Below are 19,429 nucleotides of genomic sequence, written 5' to 3'. Positions count from 1 at the left end.
CATGCCGAAGCACCTCTCACTCACAAGGCTTTCAGTCATGATCAGGTCTTTCTCACATGCTACAAGTGAAGACAGACACATCGGGGACACCTCTGCATGCGTCCTTACCCTTTTCCGAGGCACATATTGAAGATGTTGGAAGAACTGTCAACATTTGTTATTTGTCAGCCAACAAGCTGAGTAGGCCTAATGAGCAGCAAAAGCACTAGCCTATGTCAATCTACTATCCCCCATAGTACAAAAGTTGCCCTTTTCTGTACGATAACTAAATATTCCGAACATAGTCTGGGACAGTTGTGGGATGCGGTAGATCCCAAATTAATACAACCACTAGCATCAAAACAACTTTTTCAAGTAATGAGCCTGATGGTAACAGATCAGAATTAGCTTAAAATGTTAATAAACTATTAGTCTATTTCTTCACATAAGGCAGCAATGCCCACACAGCAAATCAAATCAAATCAAATTTTATTTGTCACATACACATGGTTAGCAGATGTTAATGCGAGTGTAGCGAAATGCTTGTGCTTCTAGTTCCGACAATGCAGTAATAACCAACAAGTAATCTAACTAACAATTCCAAAACTACTGTCTTATACACAGTGTAAGGGGATAAAGAATATGTACATAAGGATATATGAATGAGTGATGGTACAGAGCAGCATAGGCAAGATACAGTAGATGATATCGAGTACAGTATATACATATGAGATGAGTATGTAAACAAAGTGGCATAGTTAAAGTGGCTAGTGATACATGTATTACATAAGGATGCAGTCGATGATATAGAGTACAGTATATACGTATGCATATGAGATGAATAATGTAGGGTAAGTAACATTATATAAGGTAGCGTTGTTTAAAGTGGCTAGTGATATATTTACATCATTTCCTATCAATTCCCATTATTAAAGTGGCTGGAGTGAGTCAGTGTCATTGTCAGTGTGTTGGCAGCAGCCACTCAATGTTAGTGGTAGCTGTTTAACAGTCTGATGGCCTTGAGATAGAAGCTGTTTTTCAGTCTCTCGGTCCCAGCTTTGATGCACCTGTACTGACCTCGCCTTCTGGATGATAGCGGGGTGAACAGGCAGTGGCTCGGGTGGTTGATGTCCTTGATTATCTTTATGGCCTTCCTGTAACATCGGGTGGTGTAGGTGTCCTGGAGGGAAGGTAGTTTGCCCCCGGTGATGCGTTGTGCAGACCTCACTACCCTCTGGAGAGCCTTACGGTTGAGGGCGGAGCAGTTGCCGTACCAGGCGGTGATACAGCCCGACAGGATGCTCTCGATTGTGCATCTGTAGAAGTTTGTGAGTGCTTTTGGTGACAAGCTGAATTTCTTCAGCCTCCTGAGGTTGAAGAGGCGCTGCTGCGCCTTCTTCACGATGCTGTCTGTGTGAGGGGACCAATTCAGTTTGTCTGTGATGTGTATGCCGAGGAACTTAAAACTTGCTACCCTCTCCACTACTGTTCCATCGATGTGGATCGGGGGTGTTCCCTCTGCTGTTTCCTGAAGTCCACAATCATCTCCTTAGTTTTGTTGACGTTGAGTGTGAGGTTATTTTCCTGACACCACACTCCGAGGGCCCTCACCTCCTCCCTGTAGGCCATCTCGTCGTTGTTGGTAATCAAGCCTACCACTGTTGTGTCGTCTGCAAACTTAATGATTGAGTTGGAGGCGTGTGTGGCCACGCAGTCGTGGGTGAACAGGGAGTACAGGAGAGGGCTCAGAACGCACCCTTGTGGGGCCCCAGTGTTGAGGATCAGCGGGGAGGAGATGTTGTTGCCTACCCTCACCACCTGGGGGCGGCCCGTCAGGAAGTCCAGTACCCAGTTGCACAGGGCGGGGTCGAGACCCAGGGTCTCGAGCTTGATGACGAGCTTGGAGGGTACTATGGTGTTGAATGCCGAGCTGTAGTCGATGAACAGCATTCTCACATAGGTATTCCTCTTGTCCAGATGGGTTAGGGCAGTGTGCAGTGTGGTTGAGATTGCATCGTCTGTGGACCTATTTGGGCGGTAAGCAAATTGGAGTGGGTCTAGGGTGTCAGGTAGGGTGGAGGTGATATGGTCCTTGACTAGTCTCTCAAAGCACTTCATGATGACGGATGTGAGTGCTACGGGGCGGTAGTCGTTTAGCTCAGTTACCTTAGCTTTCTTGGGAACAGGAACAATGGTGGCCCTCTTGAAGCATGTGGGAACAGCAGACTGGTATAGGGATTGATTGAATATGTCCGTAAACACACCGGCCAGCTGGCGAAGAGAGGGGAAGAGGAGAGGAGGAGCGAAGAGAGGGGAAAAGGAGCAGAGAGAGTGAAAGAGGAGAGGAGGAGCGAAGAGAGGGGAAGAGGAGAGGAGGAGCGAAGAGAGGGGAAAAGGAGAGGAGGAGCGAAGAGAGGGGAAAAGGAGCAGAGAGAGTGAAAGAGGAGAGGAGGAGCGAAGAGAGGGGAAGAGGAGAGGAGGAGCGAAGAGAGGGGAAAAGGAGCAGAGAGAGTGAAAGAGGAGAGGAGGAGCGAAGAGAGGGGAAGAGGAGAGGAGGAGAGAAGAGAGGGGAAAAGGAGCAGAGAGGAGCGGAGAGAGGGGAAAAGGAGAGGAGAGAGGAGGAGCGGAGAGAGGGGAAAAGGAGCCGAGAAAGGGAAAGAGGAGAGGAGGAGCGAAGAGAGGGGAAGAGGAGCGGAGAGATGGGAATAGGAGAGGAGAGAGGAGGAGCGGAGAGATGGGAGGGGAATTAGAGAGAAGGGAATAGGAGAGGAGAGAGTAGGAGTGGAGAGAGGGGAAAAGGAGCCGAGAAAGGGAAAGAGGAGCGGAGGAGCGAAGAAAGGGGAAGAGGAGCGTAGGAGCGAAGAGAGGGGAAAAGGAGCAGAGAGAGTGAAAGAGGAGAGGAGGAGCGAAGAGAGGGGAAGAGGAGCGGAGAGATGGGAATAGGAGAGGAGGAGCGGAGAGATGGGAAGAGGAAAGGAGAGGAGCGTAGAGAGGGGAATAGGAGAGGAGAGGAGCGGAGAGAGGGGAAGAGGAGAGGAGGAGCGAAGAGAGGGGAAAAGGAGCAGAGAGAGTGAAAGAGGAGAGGAGGAGCGAAGAGAGGGGAAGAGGAGAGGAGGAGCGAAGAGAGGGGAAAAGGAGCAGAGAGAGTGAAAGAGGAGAGGAGGAGCGAAGAGAGGGGAAGAGGAGAGGAGGAGCGAAGAGAGGGGAAAAGGAGAGTAGAGAGGAGGAGCGGAGAGGAGGAGCGGAGAGAGGGGAAAAGGAGAGGAGGAGCGGAGAGATGGGAAAAGGAGCAGAGTGAGTGGAAGAGGAGAGGAGGAGCGGAGAGGTTTCAAAGACCTCCCTGGTGGGAGTAGGTTACCCGTCCTGTTGGGGGAGGACGCAGAGAGCTGTGGGTTGTGGCATTGCTGCCAGCCATAAGATGACCAATCAGACCAATCATTCTGCACATGTCCTCTACTGTATGCTTATTGTTATTGTTGAATGTATGGTTATTTTGGCACTTGGTTATTGTTGTTAATTTTGATTCTCATTTTTATATTGTAAATATCCAAAATAAGCTTTGGCAATATAAAGCAAATTGCTTTGAAATGAATTGAGATGGAGAGACGGGGAGAGAGAGAGAGAGAGAGAGAGAGAGAGAGAGAGGAGAAAGAGTGATAGTGATAGTGATTGTGAGTGAGAGAGAGAGAGAGAGAGAGAGAGAGAGACGGGGGAGAGGGAGAGAGCGAGAGTGATTGTGAGTGAGAAGGAGAGAGAGAGAGAGAGAGAGAGACGGGGGAGAGGGAGAGGGAGAGAGCGAGAGTGATTGTGAGTGAGAGAGAGAGAGAGAGAGAGAGAGAGAGAGAGAGAGAGAGAGAGAGAGAGAGAGAGAAAGAAAGAGACGAGGGAGAGAGAGAGTGATTGTGAGTGAGAGAGAGAGGGAGAGAGAGAGAGAGAGAGAGAGAGAGAGAGAGAGAGAGAGAGAGAGAGAGAGAGAGAGAGAGAGAGAGAAAGAAAGAAAGAGACGAGGGAGAGAGAGAGTGATTGTGAGTGAGAGAGAGAGAGAGAGAGAGAGAGAGAGAGAGAGAGACGGGGGAGAGGGAGAGAGCGAGAGTGATTGTGAGTGAGAAGGAGAGAGAGAGCGAGAGAGAGAGAGAGAGAGAGAGAGAAAGAAAGAAAGAGACGAGGGAGAGAGAGAGTGATTGTGAGTGAGAGAGAGAGAGAGAGAGAGAGAGAGAGAGAGAGAGAGAGAGAGAGAGAGAGAGAGAGAGAGAGAGAGAGAGAAAGAAAGAAAGAGACGAGGGAGAGAGAGAGTGATTGTGAGTGAGAGAGAGAGAGATTGTGAGTGAGAGAGAGAGAGAGAGAGAGACGGGGGAGAGGGAGAGAGCGAGAGTGATTGTGAGTGAGAAGGAGAGAGAGAGAGAGAGAGACGGGGGAGAGGGAGAGGGAGAGAGCGAGAGTGATTGTGAGTGAGAGAGGGAGAGAGAGAGAGAGAGAGAGAGAGAGAGAGAGAGAGAAAGAAAGAAAGAGACGAGGGAGAGAGAGAGAGAGAGAGAGAGAGAGAGAGAGAGAGAGAGAGAGAGAGAGAGAGAGAGAGAGAGAGAGAGAGAGAGAGAGAGAGAGAGAGAGAGAGAGCGAGAGAGAGAGAGAGAGAAAGAAAGAAAGAGACGAGGGAGAGAGAGAGTGATTGTGAGTGAGAGAGAGAGAGAGAGAGAGATTGGTTTTAACTTCTGGCTGCTTCCCTGATGTCTGGAACCAGGGGCTCATCTCCCCTATCCACAAAAGTGGAGACAAATCAGACCCCAATAATTACAGGTGAATTTGCGTCAATAGTAACATGGGAAAGATTTTCTGTAGCATTTTGAATTCAAGAATTCAAACCTTTCTTCAAGAAAAAAATGTAATAAGTAAATGTCAAATTGGCTTTCTCCCTAACCATCGCACTACTGACCATATATACACCTTACACACACTAATTAATAAACACGTCCACCAAAAAAAAGAGGGCAAAATCTTTGCTTGCTTTATTGACTTTAAAAAAGCATTTGATTCGATTTGGCACGAAGGGCTATTCTACAAAATTCTACAAAGTGGGCTTGGTGGTAAGGTGTATGACTTAATAAAATGTATGTACACAGAAAACAAGTGTGCAATAAAAATCAAAAACCAAAGAACATAATTTTTTTCACAATGTCGAGGTGTGAGACAAGGCTGCAATTTGAGTCCAAATCTTTTCAACATTTATATCAATGAATTAGCAGACATGTTGGACCAATCTCCAGCCCCAGGACTCACACTATTTGACACAGAGGTGAAATACCTGCTATATGCTGATGACTTGGTACTTCTATCACCAACCAAAGAAGGTCTTCAACAAAACATTAATATTCTGGAGCAATATTGCCATAATTGGGCCCTGGCAGTAAATTTCCAAAAAACTAAAATCATGATTTTCCCAAAAAAACCCAGATGTCAGAAACACAAATGTAAATTCACCCTGAACAACACCTTAATTGAACACACAAAAAATTACACCTACCTTGGTCTGACCATATCTGCATCGGGAAACTTTAATATGGCAGTGAAGGCACTCAAAGAAAAAGCCCACAGAGCAATGTATGCAATAAAAATGAAATTATTCAAAATCAACATCCCAATTAGAATTTGGACTAAAATATTTGACAGTGTAATCCTACCAATAGCACTTTAAGGAAGTGAGGTTTGGGGGCCACTCAATAAACTGGATTTTAAAATGTGGGACAAACATCCAATTGAAGCCCTACATGCAGAATTCTGTCGGAAAATTCGGAAAAGTCCAGAGAAATACACCAACTAATGCATGTAGGGCAGAATTGGGCCGTTTTCCAGTAATAATGAAAATACAGAAAAGATCATTAAAATTTTGGCTACATCTAAATTCAAGTCCAAATTCGAGTCTGCAATTTAAAGCACTTCAAGCCCAAGAGCTGAGCCCAGAAACAAGCCCTCTCAGTCAGCTGGTGTTGGACCTCACCAACCAAGCTGACACCAGCACTGCTTCAAAAGAAAGAATTCCAATAAACAAAATCATGAACCAATCAAAGGAATCAAATTTACAATACTGGAAAAACGAAACAAAATCCCAAAGCCGACTAAATTGCTATCTGACCCTAAACAGAGAATATGAATTGGCTGATTATCTCTACTCTGTCAGAGATACGAAGCAGAGACAGATCCTTACCAAGTACAGGCTGAGTGACCACCGATTGGCAATAGAAACCGGCAGACATAAAAAGACATGGCTACCCAAAGAGGAGCGTGTATGTGGTCACTGCATGACAGGGGAGGTAGAGACAGAGATGCACTTTCTCCTTTACTGTGATAAATATTCCTCACAAAGAGATTCATTATTCACAGAAATGACTACATATATTCCAAATTTTTACAAATTGAACCCAGAGGAAAAACTAAGAATACTCATGGGCGAAGGAGCAATGGCTCCTCTTGCAGCCAAATATGTATTTTCCTGCCATAGCCTGAGGGACACTGAATAATAACATCTGCATAGTAAACAGTAACTTACTTATTATTACTATTATTGTTATTACTATAATTATTAATGTTTACTGTAGACTGTTACCATTTTATTGTTATTATTTTTGTATTTAATTTTGTATTATTATTTACTACCATTTTATATTATTATTTGCTATCATTTACAATTTTGTTACAATGTATATTGTCTACATTGGTGCTTTGGCAATATTGACACAATGTTTTTCATGCCAATAAAGCAGCTTGAATTTGAATTTGAATTTGAGAGAGAGAGAGAGAGAGAGAGAGAGAGAGAGAGAGAGAGAAAGAAAGAAAGAAAGAGACGAGGGAGAGAGAGAGAGAGAAAGAGAGAGAGAGAAAGAAAGAAAGAGACGAGGGAGAGAGAGAGAGAGAAAGAGAGAGAGAGAAAGAAAGAAAGAAAGAGACGAGGGAGAGAGAGAGAGAGAAAGAGAGAGAGAGAAAGAAAGAAAGAGACGAGGGAGAGAGAGAGAGAGAAAGAGAGAGAGAGAAAGAAAGAAAGAGACGAGAGAGAGAGAGAGTGATTGTGAGTGAGAGAGAGAGTGATTGTGAGTGAGAGAGAGAGTGATTGTGAGTGAGAGAGAGAAGGGACCCCTTCAACTGAAGCATATTAAACTCTGGAGACGTACTATCCCACAGACTGACAGGCTTCTGGCTGCTTCTGGCTGCCACACCCACACATGAGCTGCAGCAACTCTATAAAGTCAGACTATTCTGCAACTTCCTTAAGGGAAGAGACTCTACTCGCATCTTCACCAGGTATGGGTTTCTTTTCTTTTGCTAGAACTTAATGTAATGGTCTGTTTCTGTCTGACTTTAAACTGTGTGTTTCCAAGTTCTCATCAAACAGCCTTTGTGAGCACTGGCTGGATATGTTTTGTTTTGAGTTTTTGATCAGTGAAATCGAATGGGTTTGGTGAGGGCACGCTCTAATGCACTCAACTAGGGTCATACTGTTCCTACTGTTATAGTGAACTCAAACCGACGTTTCCCTTTCTTTAAACTATCACACTCTGTGTCTTTCTAAACTTCCCCACTGCGCCATCTCTGACTACAGATCCACTGTGCTACCAGAAACAATTTTGTATAGATTCTAATTGGCTCTGACACTACTTTAGAATGTTAACTTTAGATTCTATTTGGCTCTGCCACTACTTTAGAATGTTTTACTTTAGATTCTATTTGGCTCTGCAACTACTTTAGAATGTTAACTTTAGATTCTATTTGGCTCTGCCACTACTTTAGAATGTTAACTTTAGATTCTATTTGGCTCTGCAACTACTTTAGAATGTTAACTTTAGATTCTATTTGGCTCTGCCACTACTTTAGAATGTTAACTTTAGATTCTATTTGGCTCTGACACTACTTTAGAATGTTAACTTTAGATTCTATATGGCTCTGCCACTACTTTAGAATGTTAACTTTAGATTCTATTTGGCTCTGACACTACTTTAGAATGTTAACTTTAGATTCTATTTGGCTCTGCCACTACTTTAGAATGTTAACTTTAGATTCTAATTGGCTCTGCCACTACTTTAGAATGTTAACTTTAGATTATATTTGGCTCTGCCACTACTTTAGAATGTTAACTTTAGATTATATTTGGCTCTGCCACTACTTTAGAATGTTAACTTTAGATTATATTTGGCTCTGACACTACTTTAGAATGTTAACTTTAGATTCTATTTGGCACTGCCACTACTTTAGAATGTTAACTTTAGATTCTATTTGGCTCTGCCACTACTTTAGAATGTTAAATTTAGATTATATTTGGCTCTGCCACTACTTTAGAATGTTAACTTTAGATCCTATTTGGCTCTGCCACTACTTTAGAATGTTAACTTTAGATTCTATTTGGCTCTGCCACTACTTTAGAATGTTAACTTTAGATTCTATTTGGCTCTGCCACTACTTTAGAATGTTAACTTTAGATTATATTTGGCTCTGACACTACTTTAGAATATTAACTTTAGATTCTAATTGGCTCTGACACTACTTTAGTGTGTTAACTTTAGATTCTATTTGGCTCTGACACTACTTTAGAATGTTAACTTTAGATTCTATTTGGCTCTGACACTACTTTAGAATGTTAACTTTAGATCCTATTTGGCATACAATGTAGAACGGTACTGTGTGACTGGTACTGTATATATGTATATAGTGAGTGTGTATATATAGTTTAGTGAGGGTTTATATAGTGTGTAGTTTGACGTCCCTCCCACTCCGCTGGGATCTCCTGTTTGGTAGTCTGCTTGTTGCAGGAGGCCAGTGGACAGAGCTGGAAGGTCTTTCAGCTGATGTGACGCACCTGGGCTGAATTTGCCTGGAGGCTATGAAGGGTGGCCACATCAGCCAACACTCTCTCTCTTACCTGACTGGCAGGCTGGCAGGCTGGCTTCCTCCACCTATTGGTTGTTGGTCTAACACTCTCTCCACTCAAACACTACTGATCATATAGACATCCACAGCTTGTTACATTTTTGTATTATTTAGTATTCAGTATTTTTACATTTCAGTCATGTGTGGTCCCTTTGTTAAAAACTACGAGCCAAGGCAATAACAATATACATAGTCTGAGTGTGTAGTCTGAGTGTGGGTATATACATATATTGTCTGATTGTGTATTATGTGTGTATATATATATATATATATATATATATATATAGTCTGAGTGTGTATATAGTGTATATATATATATAGTCTGAGTGTGTATATAGTTTGTGTATATATAGTCTAAGTGTGTGTATATATAGTCTGAGTGTGTATATTGTGTGTGTGTGTATTTATATATATACAGTGCGGCAAAAAAGTATTTAGTCAGCCACCAATTGTGCAAGTTCTCCCACTTAAAAAGATGAGAGAGGCCTGTAATTTTCATCATAGGTACACTTCAACTATGACAGACAAAATGAGAAGAAAAAAATCCAGAAAATCACATTGTAGGATTTTTAATGAATTTATTTGCAAATGATGGTGGAAAATAAGTATTTGGTCAATAACAAAAGTTTATCTCAATACTTTGTTATATACCCTTTGTTGGCAATGACAGAGGTCAAACGTTTTCTGTAAGTCTTCACAAGGTTTTCACACACTGTTGCTGGTATTTTGGCCCATTCCTCCATGCAGATCTCCTCTAAAGCAGTGATGTTTTGGGGCTGTTGCTGGGCAACACAGACTTTCAACTCCCTCCAAAGATTTTCTATGGGGTTGAGATCTGGAGACTGGCTAGGCCACTCCAGGACCTTCAAATGCTTCTTACGAAGCCACTCCTTCATTGCCCGGGCGGTGTTTTTGGGATCATTGTCATGCTGAAAGACCCAGCCACGTTTCATCTTCAATGCCCTTGCTGATGGAAGGAGGTTTTCACTCAAAATCTCCCGATACATGGCCCCATTCATTCTTTCCTTTACACGGATCAGTCGTCCTGGTCCCTTTGCAGAAAAACAGCCCCAAAGCATGATGTTTCCACCCCCATGCTTCACAGTAGGTATGGTGTTCTTTGGATGCAACTCAGCATTCTTTGTCCTCCAAACACGATGAGTTGAGTTTTTACCAAAAAGTTATATTTTGGTTTCATCTGACCATATGACATTCTCCCAATCTTCTTCTGGATCATCCAAATGCTCTCTAGCAAACTTCAGACGGGCCTGGACATGTACTGGCTTAAGCAGGGGGACACGTCTGGCACTGCAGGATTTGAGTCCCTGTCGGCGTAGTGTGTTACTGATGGTAGGCTTTGTTACTTTGGTCCCAGCTCTCTGCAGGTCATTCACTAGGTCCCCCCGTGTGGTTCTGGGATTTTTGCTCACCGTTCTTGTGATCATTTTGACCCCACGGGGTGAGATCTTGCGTGGAGCCCCAGATCCAGGGAGATTATCAGTGGTCTTGTATGTCTTCCATTTCCTAATAATTGCTCGCACAGTTGATTTCTTCAAACCAAGCTGCTTACCTATTGCAGATTCAGTGTTCCCAGTCTGGTGCAGGTCTACAATTTTGTTTCTGGTGTCCTTTGACAGCTCTTTGGTCTTGGCCATAGTGGAGTTTGGAGTGTGACTGTTTGAGGTTGTGGACAGGTGTCTTTTATACTGATACAGGTAACGAGTGGAGGGCAGAAGAGCCTCTTAAAGAAGAAGTTACAGGTCTGTGAGAGCCAGAAATCTTGCTTGTTTGTAGGTGACCAAATACTTATTTTCCACCATAATTTGCAAATAAATTCATGAAAAATCCTACAATTTTTTTTTCTCATCGTCTGTTAGAGTTGAAGTGTACCTATGATGAAAATTACAGGCCTCTCTCATTCTTTTCAAGTGGGAGAACTTGCACAATTGGTGGCTGACTAAATACTTTTTTGCCCTACTGTATATATATATATATATACACACACACTATATACACACTCAGACACAGGTCTCGTGTCCATCCCCCCTAGACTGCAGGGCCAAAGGGGTTCGTAACAGTGTGTAGATATAGAATTCTATAATATTCACAATGTAGCAGACAAAATTCTAATGTCTAGAGGGGTAATATTCACAATGTAGCAAACAGAATTCTAATGTCTAGAGGGGTAATATTCACAATGTAGCAGACAGATTTCTAATGTCTAGAGATGAAATCCTTCTGATCTGTTCTTGAGTATCATAGCCTTTCTATTCTAGGCCCCTATACAGCTCTACCTGTGTGTTCTGTATGTTTAATGTGTTCTGAACTCTTCTTTAGGTTGTTTAACAGTTGTCTCCTCTCACTGGAGAATGGCACTGGAACATGTTGACAATTCATTTAGGATTTTCTTTAGCAGCAAAGTGTCTGTGTTTCTCTAGAGACATGTTTATAATTGACATTTCATTCATTCATTATTTTTCAGGTCGTTCAGGAGTCAGAGTGGTGTGTATAGGAGAGGAAAGGCCCAGACCAGAGCTCTAACATATTACAGAAGTCACAGCCCTACAGTAACATACAGGACCATCTTCTGAGAGGAGGTCCAGAGGTAAAGAGCAACATTCACAAAAACACAGGAAACACCTGAAGATAGGTTCACCCTCAGAAAACACAGATGTACACCGACAGACGCTACACGCACACTTCCACACACACACTTCCACACACACACTTCCACACACACACTTCCACACACAGACAGATAACTCAAGGAACTCCCAAGCTCACTCATACATCTAGTCAGATCATTTCCTCTTGAAGGACAACACTCAATCAACCAACTGACAAATCAATCAACCTATCATCCAATCAGGATGTCTCGTTGGGGCCGTAAAGACGTGAAGAAGACTCCTGAGGTGATCAGGACAGTGACAGAGGGGTTAAAGTCTCTGTACCATCAGAAGCTCCTCCCCCTGGAGCAGCACTACGGTTTCCATGACTTCCACTCCCCCTCTCTGGAGGATGCAGACTTTGACAACAAACCCATGGTGCTGGTGGTGGGGCAGTACTCCACTGGCAAGACTAGCTTCATCAAGTAAGAGTTTAAACAGACAGCTTGGTGCATTCAACATGTAAATACTTCTTACAAAAACAAGTAGTGATGAAGTCAATCTCTTCTCTACTTTGAGCCAGGAGAGATTGACATGCATATTAGCACTCTGTATACAATTACAGCTATGCTGCCCTGTTCTTGCCAATTGAATTTTTCCTAAGTCCCTCTTTGTGGCACCTAACTACAGGACTGGACAGGAGTCCAGGTGCAACAAAACTAGAAACCTGTAGGACCTGCCTTGTTGACTGTCACTGATGTAATCTTCATTGCTTGTGTTTCTTGGCTCAAGCAAGTCTCTTCTTATTGGTGTCCTTTGTTAGTGGTTTCTTTGCAGCAATTTGACCATGAAGGCCTGATTCACGCAGTCTCCTCTGTCTGTAGCTTGTGAGGTGTGGAAACACTGTTGCTTCTGTGCATTTTGTTTTGTTGCTTTTTGTGTCGTTGCTCTGTCTGCATGCTACGTGTTTCTTGTTCTGTCTGTGTGCTATGTGTTGCTTGTTCTATGTTGCTCTGCATGTGCCCACTGCTCATTGTTTGTCTGTATGGTTATTGTCATAGTTTTTAATAACCTACCCAGGGACTGTGGTCGAAAATTAGCCAGCTGGCTAAAACCGGCACTTTTACTGAAACGTTGATTAATGTGCACTGTCCCTGTAAAAATAAATTCAAACTCAATTCCTCATAAACCCACAGGGATTTAACAGATTCATGTCATTTTCTTAATGTGTGCTTATTAGTAACTGGAATAAGTTGTTTCATAAGTGTCAAGTGCAGCGTCTGGTTGCTCCTCATTACACACCACAGACCAGCAGCGTCTGGTTGCTCCTCATTACACACCACAGACCAGCAAATATGATTTATCATCAACATAGGAATCACAACAAAACTTCTTGTATGATCTGTATTACACTTTGGTTTTCCTAGATATGGCTAATATATTGTGATCACTACATCCTATGGCTTTGGATAATGCTTTAAAGCACATTTCTCAAGCAGTTTCATCAAGTAGCCATTCAGATATACAGTAGCTGTCAAGTTCGTTACAGGGACAGATATTTTTCCTGAATGTTTTTTTTATTTTTTATCTGTGTTATACTGCAAAAGAAACATTGCTTTGATGTAATGTTTTGATAAGCACCTGCTCCAATGTGTGCGTCTGGCTAACGTGGTGGCGTTTGTTTGTCTGTGTTCATCTGGCTAACGTGGTGGCGTTTGTTTGTCTGTGTGAGTCTGGCTCAGATAAAAACCCTGATTAAGGCTACACGCTGAAACACATTGGTTTTAACAACACAGTTTAATGTGAATATGTTCCTCTCTCTCTGCGTCAGGTATGTGTTGGAGCAGGATATCCCAGGAAGCAGGATAGGACCAGAGCCCACCACTGACTGTTTCACAGCCATCATGCACGGTGAGGTGGAGGGAGTTATCCCAGGCAACGCTCTCATCGTCGACCCCAACAAACCCTTCCGCAATCTCAACCCCTTTGGAAACACCTTCCTGAACAGGTGAGTACAGGATGAAATCCATAATGAAGGTTTTTAAATATTCTAGAATGGTCCTTCTTTTGGAAGGGGGAGATGACGATGAAAAGCGTGAGAAACTAAGCCAATGAGATCCACCCCTTGCCCTCACCACCTCCTCCAATGAAAGGAGAGCCAGGAAGGGAGAGAACAGGAAATCTGTTTTTTGCTCTATGGAATTTCAAGTGTCCGTCACAAATTTCAGAGTGGGGAGGGACTTGAGAAAGGGAGCGATATCTATATGGCGTTACGGGGCTGAATCACCCTGAGGTACTATCCTCTGCTCTAGTGTGTGTATCCTGTAGTCTAGGATGCCCTCTTTCAGAGGGATACCTTCTGTTGAGGCAAGCTGTGGCAGCTATGTTTGTTATACTGAAGCCATATCAACTGTAGGAGTCAAACACTAGAATTACTGAAGCCATATCAATCAATCGAATGTATTTATGAAGCACTTTATACATCAGCCAATGTCACAAAGTGCTATACAGAAACTCAGCCTAAACCCCAAACAGCAAGCAATGCAGACGTAGAATCACGGTGGCTAGAAAAACTCCCTAGAAAGGCAGGAACCTAGGAAGAAACCTAGAGAGGAACCAGGCTCTGAGGGGTGGTCAGTCCTATTCTGGCTGTGCCGGGTGGAGATTATAACAGAACATGGCCAAGATGTTCAAATGTTCATAGATGACCAGCAGGGTAAAATAATAGTAATCACAGTGGTTGTAGAGGGTGCAACAGGTCAGCACCTCAGGAGTAAATGTCAGTTGGATTTTCATAGATGATCATTCAGAGTTAGAGACAGCAGGTGTGGAGAGAGAGAGTCGAAAACAGCAGGTCTGGGACAAGGTCCAGGTAGCCGGAAAATAGAGCATTGCAGTAGTCTAATATAGAATTGACAAAAGCATGGATACATCTTTCTGCATCATTTTTGGACAGAAAGTGTCTGATTTTCGCAATGTTACATAGATGGAAAAAATCTGTCCTTGAAACAGTCTTGATATGTTTTCGTCAAAAGAGGGGTCAGGGTCCAGAGTAACGCCGAGGTCCTTCAGTTTTCTTTGAGACGACTGTACAACCATCAAGATTAATTGCCAGATCCAACAGATCTCATTGTTTCTTGGGACCTGGAATTAGCATCTCTGTTTTGTTCGAGTTTAAAAGTAAAACATTTCCTATCATCCACTTCCTTATGTCTGAAACACAGGCTTCCAGGGAGAGCAATTTTGGGGCTTAACCATTTCGTCAAAATGTACAGCTGTGTATCATCCGCATAGCAGTGAAAGTTAACATTATGTTTCCGAATTACATCACCAAGAGGTAAAATATACAGTGAAAATAATAGAGGTCCATCAATGGAACCTTGAGGAACACTGAAATTTACTGTTGATTTTTCAGAGGACAAACCATCCACAGAGACAAACTGATATCTTCCCGATACAAGATCTAAACCAGGCCAGAACTTGTCCGTGTAGACCAATTTGGGTTTCCAATCTCTCCAATAGAATGTGGTGATCAACGGTATAAAAAGCAGCATGAGGACAGATGCAGAGCCTTGATCTGACACCATTAACTTCTTGACGCTACCCATCCCTTTAGCGGGATAATTGTCATCAACAACCGCTGAATTGCAGAGCACCACATTCAAATAATATTACTAAAAAACACAGCTTAGCATTTTGTTAATCCACCTGTTGTGTCAGATTTTGAAAATATGCTTTACAGCGAAAGCAATCCAAGCATTTGTGTAAGTTTATCGATCACTAGACCAAACATTATGAACACCTAGCATCAAAGTAGCTTGGTCACGAAAATCAGAAAGCAGTAAAATGAATCGCTTACCTTTGATCTTCGGATGTTTTCACTCACGAGACTCCCAGTTACACAAATGTTCCTTTTGTTCCATAAAGATTATTTTTATACCCAAAATATCTCAGTTTGTTTGGCGCGTTATGTTCAGAAATCCACAGGCTGGTCACGACAACACAGACGAAAATTCCAAATACTATCCGTAATGTCCACAGAAACATGTCAATCATTTTTTATAATCAATTCTCAGGTTGTTTTTTAAATATATATTATCGATTATATCAACCGGCACTGTCTTTTTCAGCAGGAGAGGGAGAAACGATGGCTGCCCAAGCTCTGTTGCGCAAGCAAAACTCGCTCATTTTTCAAAATAAAAGCCTGAAGCTATGTCTAAAGACTGTTGAAACCTTGAGGAAGCCGTAGGAAAGGAATCTGTCTGATATCTCTTTAAATGGAGCGAAGGCAGGCTATGGAACATGGAGCTTTCAAAATAGAAGCCACTTCCTAGTTTGATTTTCCTCAGGTTTTCGCCTGCAATATCAGTTCTGTTATACTCACAGACAATATTGTGACAGTAGTGGAAACTTTAGAGTGTTTTCTATCCTAATCAGTGAATTATATGCATATTCTAGCATCTGTGCATGAGAAATAGGCCGTTTACTTTGGGAACGTTATTTTTCCAAACATAAAAATAGTGCCCCCTAGCTGAAAGAGGTTAAAAGGTTGTTTGCCACCTTCACGAGAGCAGTCTCAGGGCTATGATGGGGTCTAAAACCAGACTGAAGCGATTTGTATACATTGTGTTTCTTCAGGAAGGCAGTGAGTTGCTGCGCAACAGATTTTTCAGATGTTTTTGAGAGGAATGGGAGATTCGATATAGGCCGATTTAGTTTTTATTCTGGGTCAAGGATTGGCTTTTTCAAGAGAGGCTTTATTACTATACACATCCGGTGGATAGGGAGCCGTTTATTATGTTCAACAAAAGAAGGCCAAGCACGGGAAGTGCTTGGAATAGGGTATTTTTTGGAATAGGGTCCAGTTTGAAGCTTGACGGTTTAGAGGCCATGACTATTTTCATCAATGTGTCGAGATATAGTATTAAACAACGTGAGTGTCTCCCTTGACCCTAGGTCCTGGCATTGTTGTGCAGACTCAGGACAACTGAGCTTTGGAGGAATACGCAGATTTAAAGAGGAGTCCGTAATTTGATTTCTGATGATCATTATCTTTTCCTCAAAGAAGTTTATGAATTTATCACTGCCGAAGTGCAAGCCATCCTCTCTTGGGAATGCTGCTTTTCAGTTAGCTTTGCGACGGTATCAAACATTTATTCAGGATTGTTCTTATTCTCCTCAATTTAGTTGGAAAAATAGGATGATTGAGGAACAGTGAGGGCTCTTCGATGCTACGCGGTACTGTCTTTCCAAGCTAATAGGGAAGACTTCCAGTTTGGTGTAGCGCCATTTCCGTTCCAATTGTCTGGAAGCTTGCTTCAGGACTCAAGTATTTTCTGTACACCAGGGAGATAGTTTCTTATGATAAATATTTTTTGTTTTAGGGGTGCGACTGCATCTAGGCTATTACGCAAGGTTACATTTAGTTCCTCAGTTAGGTGGTTAACCGATTTTTGTACTCTGATGTCCTTGGGTAGGTGGAGGGAGTCTGGAAGGGCATCTAGGAATCTTTGGGTTGTCTGATAATTTTTGCACAGCTTTTGATGCTTCTTGGTTGGGGTCTGAGCAGATTATTTGTTGGAATTGCAAACGTAATAAAATGGTGGTCCGATAATCTAGGATTATGAGTAAAACATTAAGATCCACAACATTTATTCCATGGGACAAAACTAGCAGTGAGTAGGTCTGGAGACATGTTGGACAACACCCACTGAGTCGATGATTGCTCCGAAAGCCTTTTGGAGTGGGCCTGTGGACTTTTCCTTGTGAATATTAAAGTCACCAAAAATTTGAATATTATCTGCCATGACTACAAGATCCAATCGGAATTCAGTGAGGAACACTGTATATGGCCCAGGAGGCCTGTAAACAGTAGCTATAAAAAGTGATTGAGTAGGCTACATAGATTTCATGACTAGAAGCTCAAAAGACAGAAACGCAGTCATTTATTTTTGTAAATTGAAATTTGTTATACTAAATTATGGCAACACCTCCTTTGTGGGATGCACGGGGGATATGGTCACTAGTGTAACCAGGAGGTGAGGACTCAATTAACACAGTAAATTCCCCAGGCTAAAGCCATGTTTCAGTCAGGCCAATCACATTAAGATTATGATCAGTGATTAGTTCATTGACTTTAACTGACTAGAAAGTGAGGGATCTAACATTAAGTAGCCCTACTTGGAGATGTGAGATATCACAATCTCTTTCAATAATGGCAGGAATGGAGGATGTCTTTATTCCAGTGAGATTGCAAAGCGAACACCGCCTTGTTAAGTTTTGTCTCAATTAATATGGTCACCCCTACCTGAACAATGGCGAACGGAAGACAGGGTGATGCGGCAGGTGCCGCTTCTCATACGAATGCTGTTATTTTATCTAAAACATCAGGTGTACGCTGACCCCAGCTAAGTAACTCATGCAAAGAGTTAAAGCACAATTATGTGTTATCTCCAGTACTTTGCCATGATTGTCAGTTATGTAGCTGCTCTACTGATAATCTCAGTGCATCCTTGCTGGGATGACACAAATCTACTGCCGGAGAATACCAACACCAAACACATTGGTTCACCGTTCCACGGGAGCAGACAGTACACAGCATACCATAATGTTCTGAATAATGGCCAGGTCTACCTCGCTCCCTATTCCACTGAATCGCTTAGGTGTAACAAACACAAGTCCAACATTTATCGGAAACTACCTGTTCACTACCCTCCTGCTCTCCAGGGATGTGCAACTCAATCCTGGGCCTAACATCACCGAGCCAGCCTCTACCCTGGGCCTAACATCACCGAGCCAGCCTCTACCCTGGGCCTAACATCACCGAGCCAGCCTCTACCCTGGGCCTAACATCACCGAGCCAGCCTCTACCCTGGGCCTAACATCACCGAGCCAGCCTCTACCCTGGGCCTAACATCACCGAGCCAGCCTCTACCCTGGGCCTAACATCACCGAGCCAGCCTCAACCCTGGGCCTAACATCACCGAGCCAGCGATACTCACCGGAGTGGAAAGCAGTGGATGGCCTCGTCCACTGATCGTCGCCCGCTGTGGAAGTGGGTGAGTGCTATGGTCCCATGGTTTCTCTCGACTCACCTGGCTCCAGGATAGATTTGGACTCTTCAAACATACCCACGTCGCTATATGCGATCCCTGACTCTGCTTCTGGTACGCAAGCTGTTTTAATTGGTTCCCCGCATCCAGTGCAGGTGGGAGGGATTGTTAATGAATCAAAACGAAACAAAACGGCCTAAACCCAGCCGTCAGAAAACACAGAAAATCTAACTTGTTTTAATGTGTCAATCACTCAAGTCATCTGGGACTCACGAGCTAAGCCCAAGGGACTACTAGGGGGGCACTTGAACATTCGTAGTGTCATTCCAAAAAGTGATCAAATTCAACATCTACTCACAGACTCCAACCATGACTTCCTCTGCCTCTCAGAGACATGGCTCCATAAAAACTCTCCATATGCTGCTGTGATTGTGCCTGGCTACAATGTCTTCAGGAGAGACAGGATTGAAGGAAGAGGAGGGTGTGTGATGATTTACATTAAAGAACATATCCGATGTAAACAAATTGAGTGGTCATGTGATAATGAACTAGAATGTATTGGCCTGAACGTTACACTGTCTCCCCAAATGTCTTTTACCCTTATTAGAATGGGTAAAAAGTGTGTTTTTTGATCAGTTTAATAAAATGCTTAGGGAATGTGATTTTGGGAAAGAGGTCCTCTATTTTTATTTTTTTACCCCTTTTTCTCCCCAATTTCGTGGTATCCAATTGTTTTAGTAGCTACTATCTTGTCTCATCGCTACAACTCCTGTACGGGTTCGGGAGAGACGATGGTTGAAAGTCATGCGTCCTCCGATACACAACCAAGCCGCACTGCTTCTGCACCTGTTAACCTTGGTTAGCATGCACTGTGCCCGGCCC

At 43.0% G+C, this 19,429-nt stretch overlaps 1 protein-coding gene across 6 annotated transcripts in view; it reads left to right on the top strand.

The window, feature by feature from the left end:
• The first annotated feature begins 6,949 nt into the window (after positions 1–6,949).
• The window catches only part of LOC139385505 (EH domain-containing protein 2-like), a 29,580-nt gene continuing 17,100 nt past the window's right edge, over positions 6,950–19,429 (top strand). For 3 of the 6 annotated variants that reach the window (XM_071130623.1, XM_071130622.1, XM_071130621.1), the window contains exons 1-3: positions 7,036–7,269; positions 11,372–11,494; positions 13,327–13,503. In XM_071130623.1, the coding sequence (XP_070986724.1) occupies positions 13,400–13,503 (104 nt within the window). In that variant the 5' untranslated portion in view covers positions 7,036–7,269; positions 11,372–11,494; positions 13,327–13,399. Of the gene's footprint in view, positions 7,270–11,371; positions 11,495–11,758; positions 11,981–13,326; positions 13,504–19,429 lie in introns of all 6 variants that reach the window. The other 3 variants (XM_071130620.1, XM_071130618.1, XM_071130619.1) reach the window with 2 other exon arrangements.

The sequence above is a fragment of the Oncorhynchus clarkii genome, chromosome 27 (genome assembly GCF_045791955.1).
Source record: "Oncorhynchus clarkii lewisi isolate Uvic-CL-2024 chromosome 27, UVic_Ocla_1.0, whole genome shotgun sequence".
Classification (NCBI taxonomy): Eukaryota; Metazoa; Chordata; class Actinopteri; order Salmoniformes; family Salmonidae; genus Oncorhynchus; species Oncorhynchus clarkii.
The sequence above is the reverse complement of the archived record's forward strand: the minus strand, read 5'-3'. Positions and strand labels throughout refer to the sequence as shown.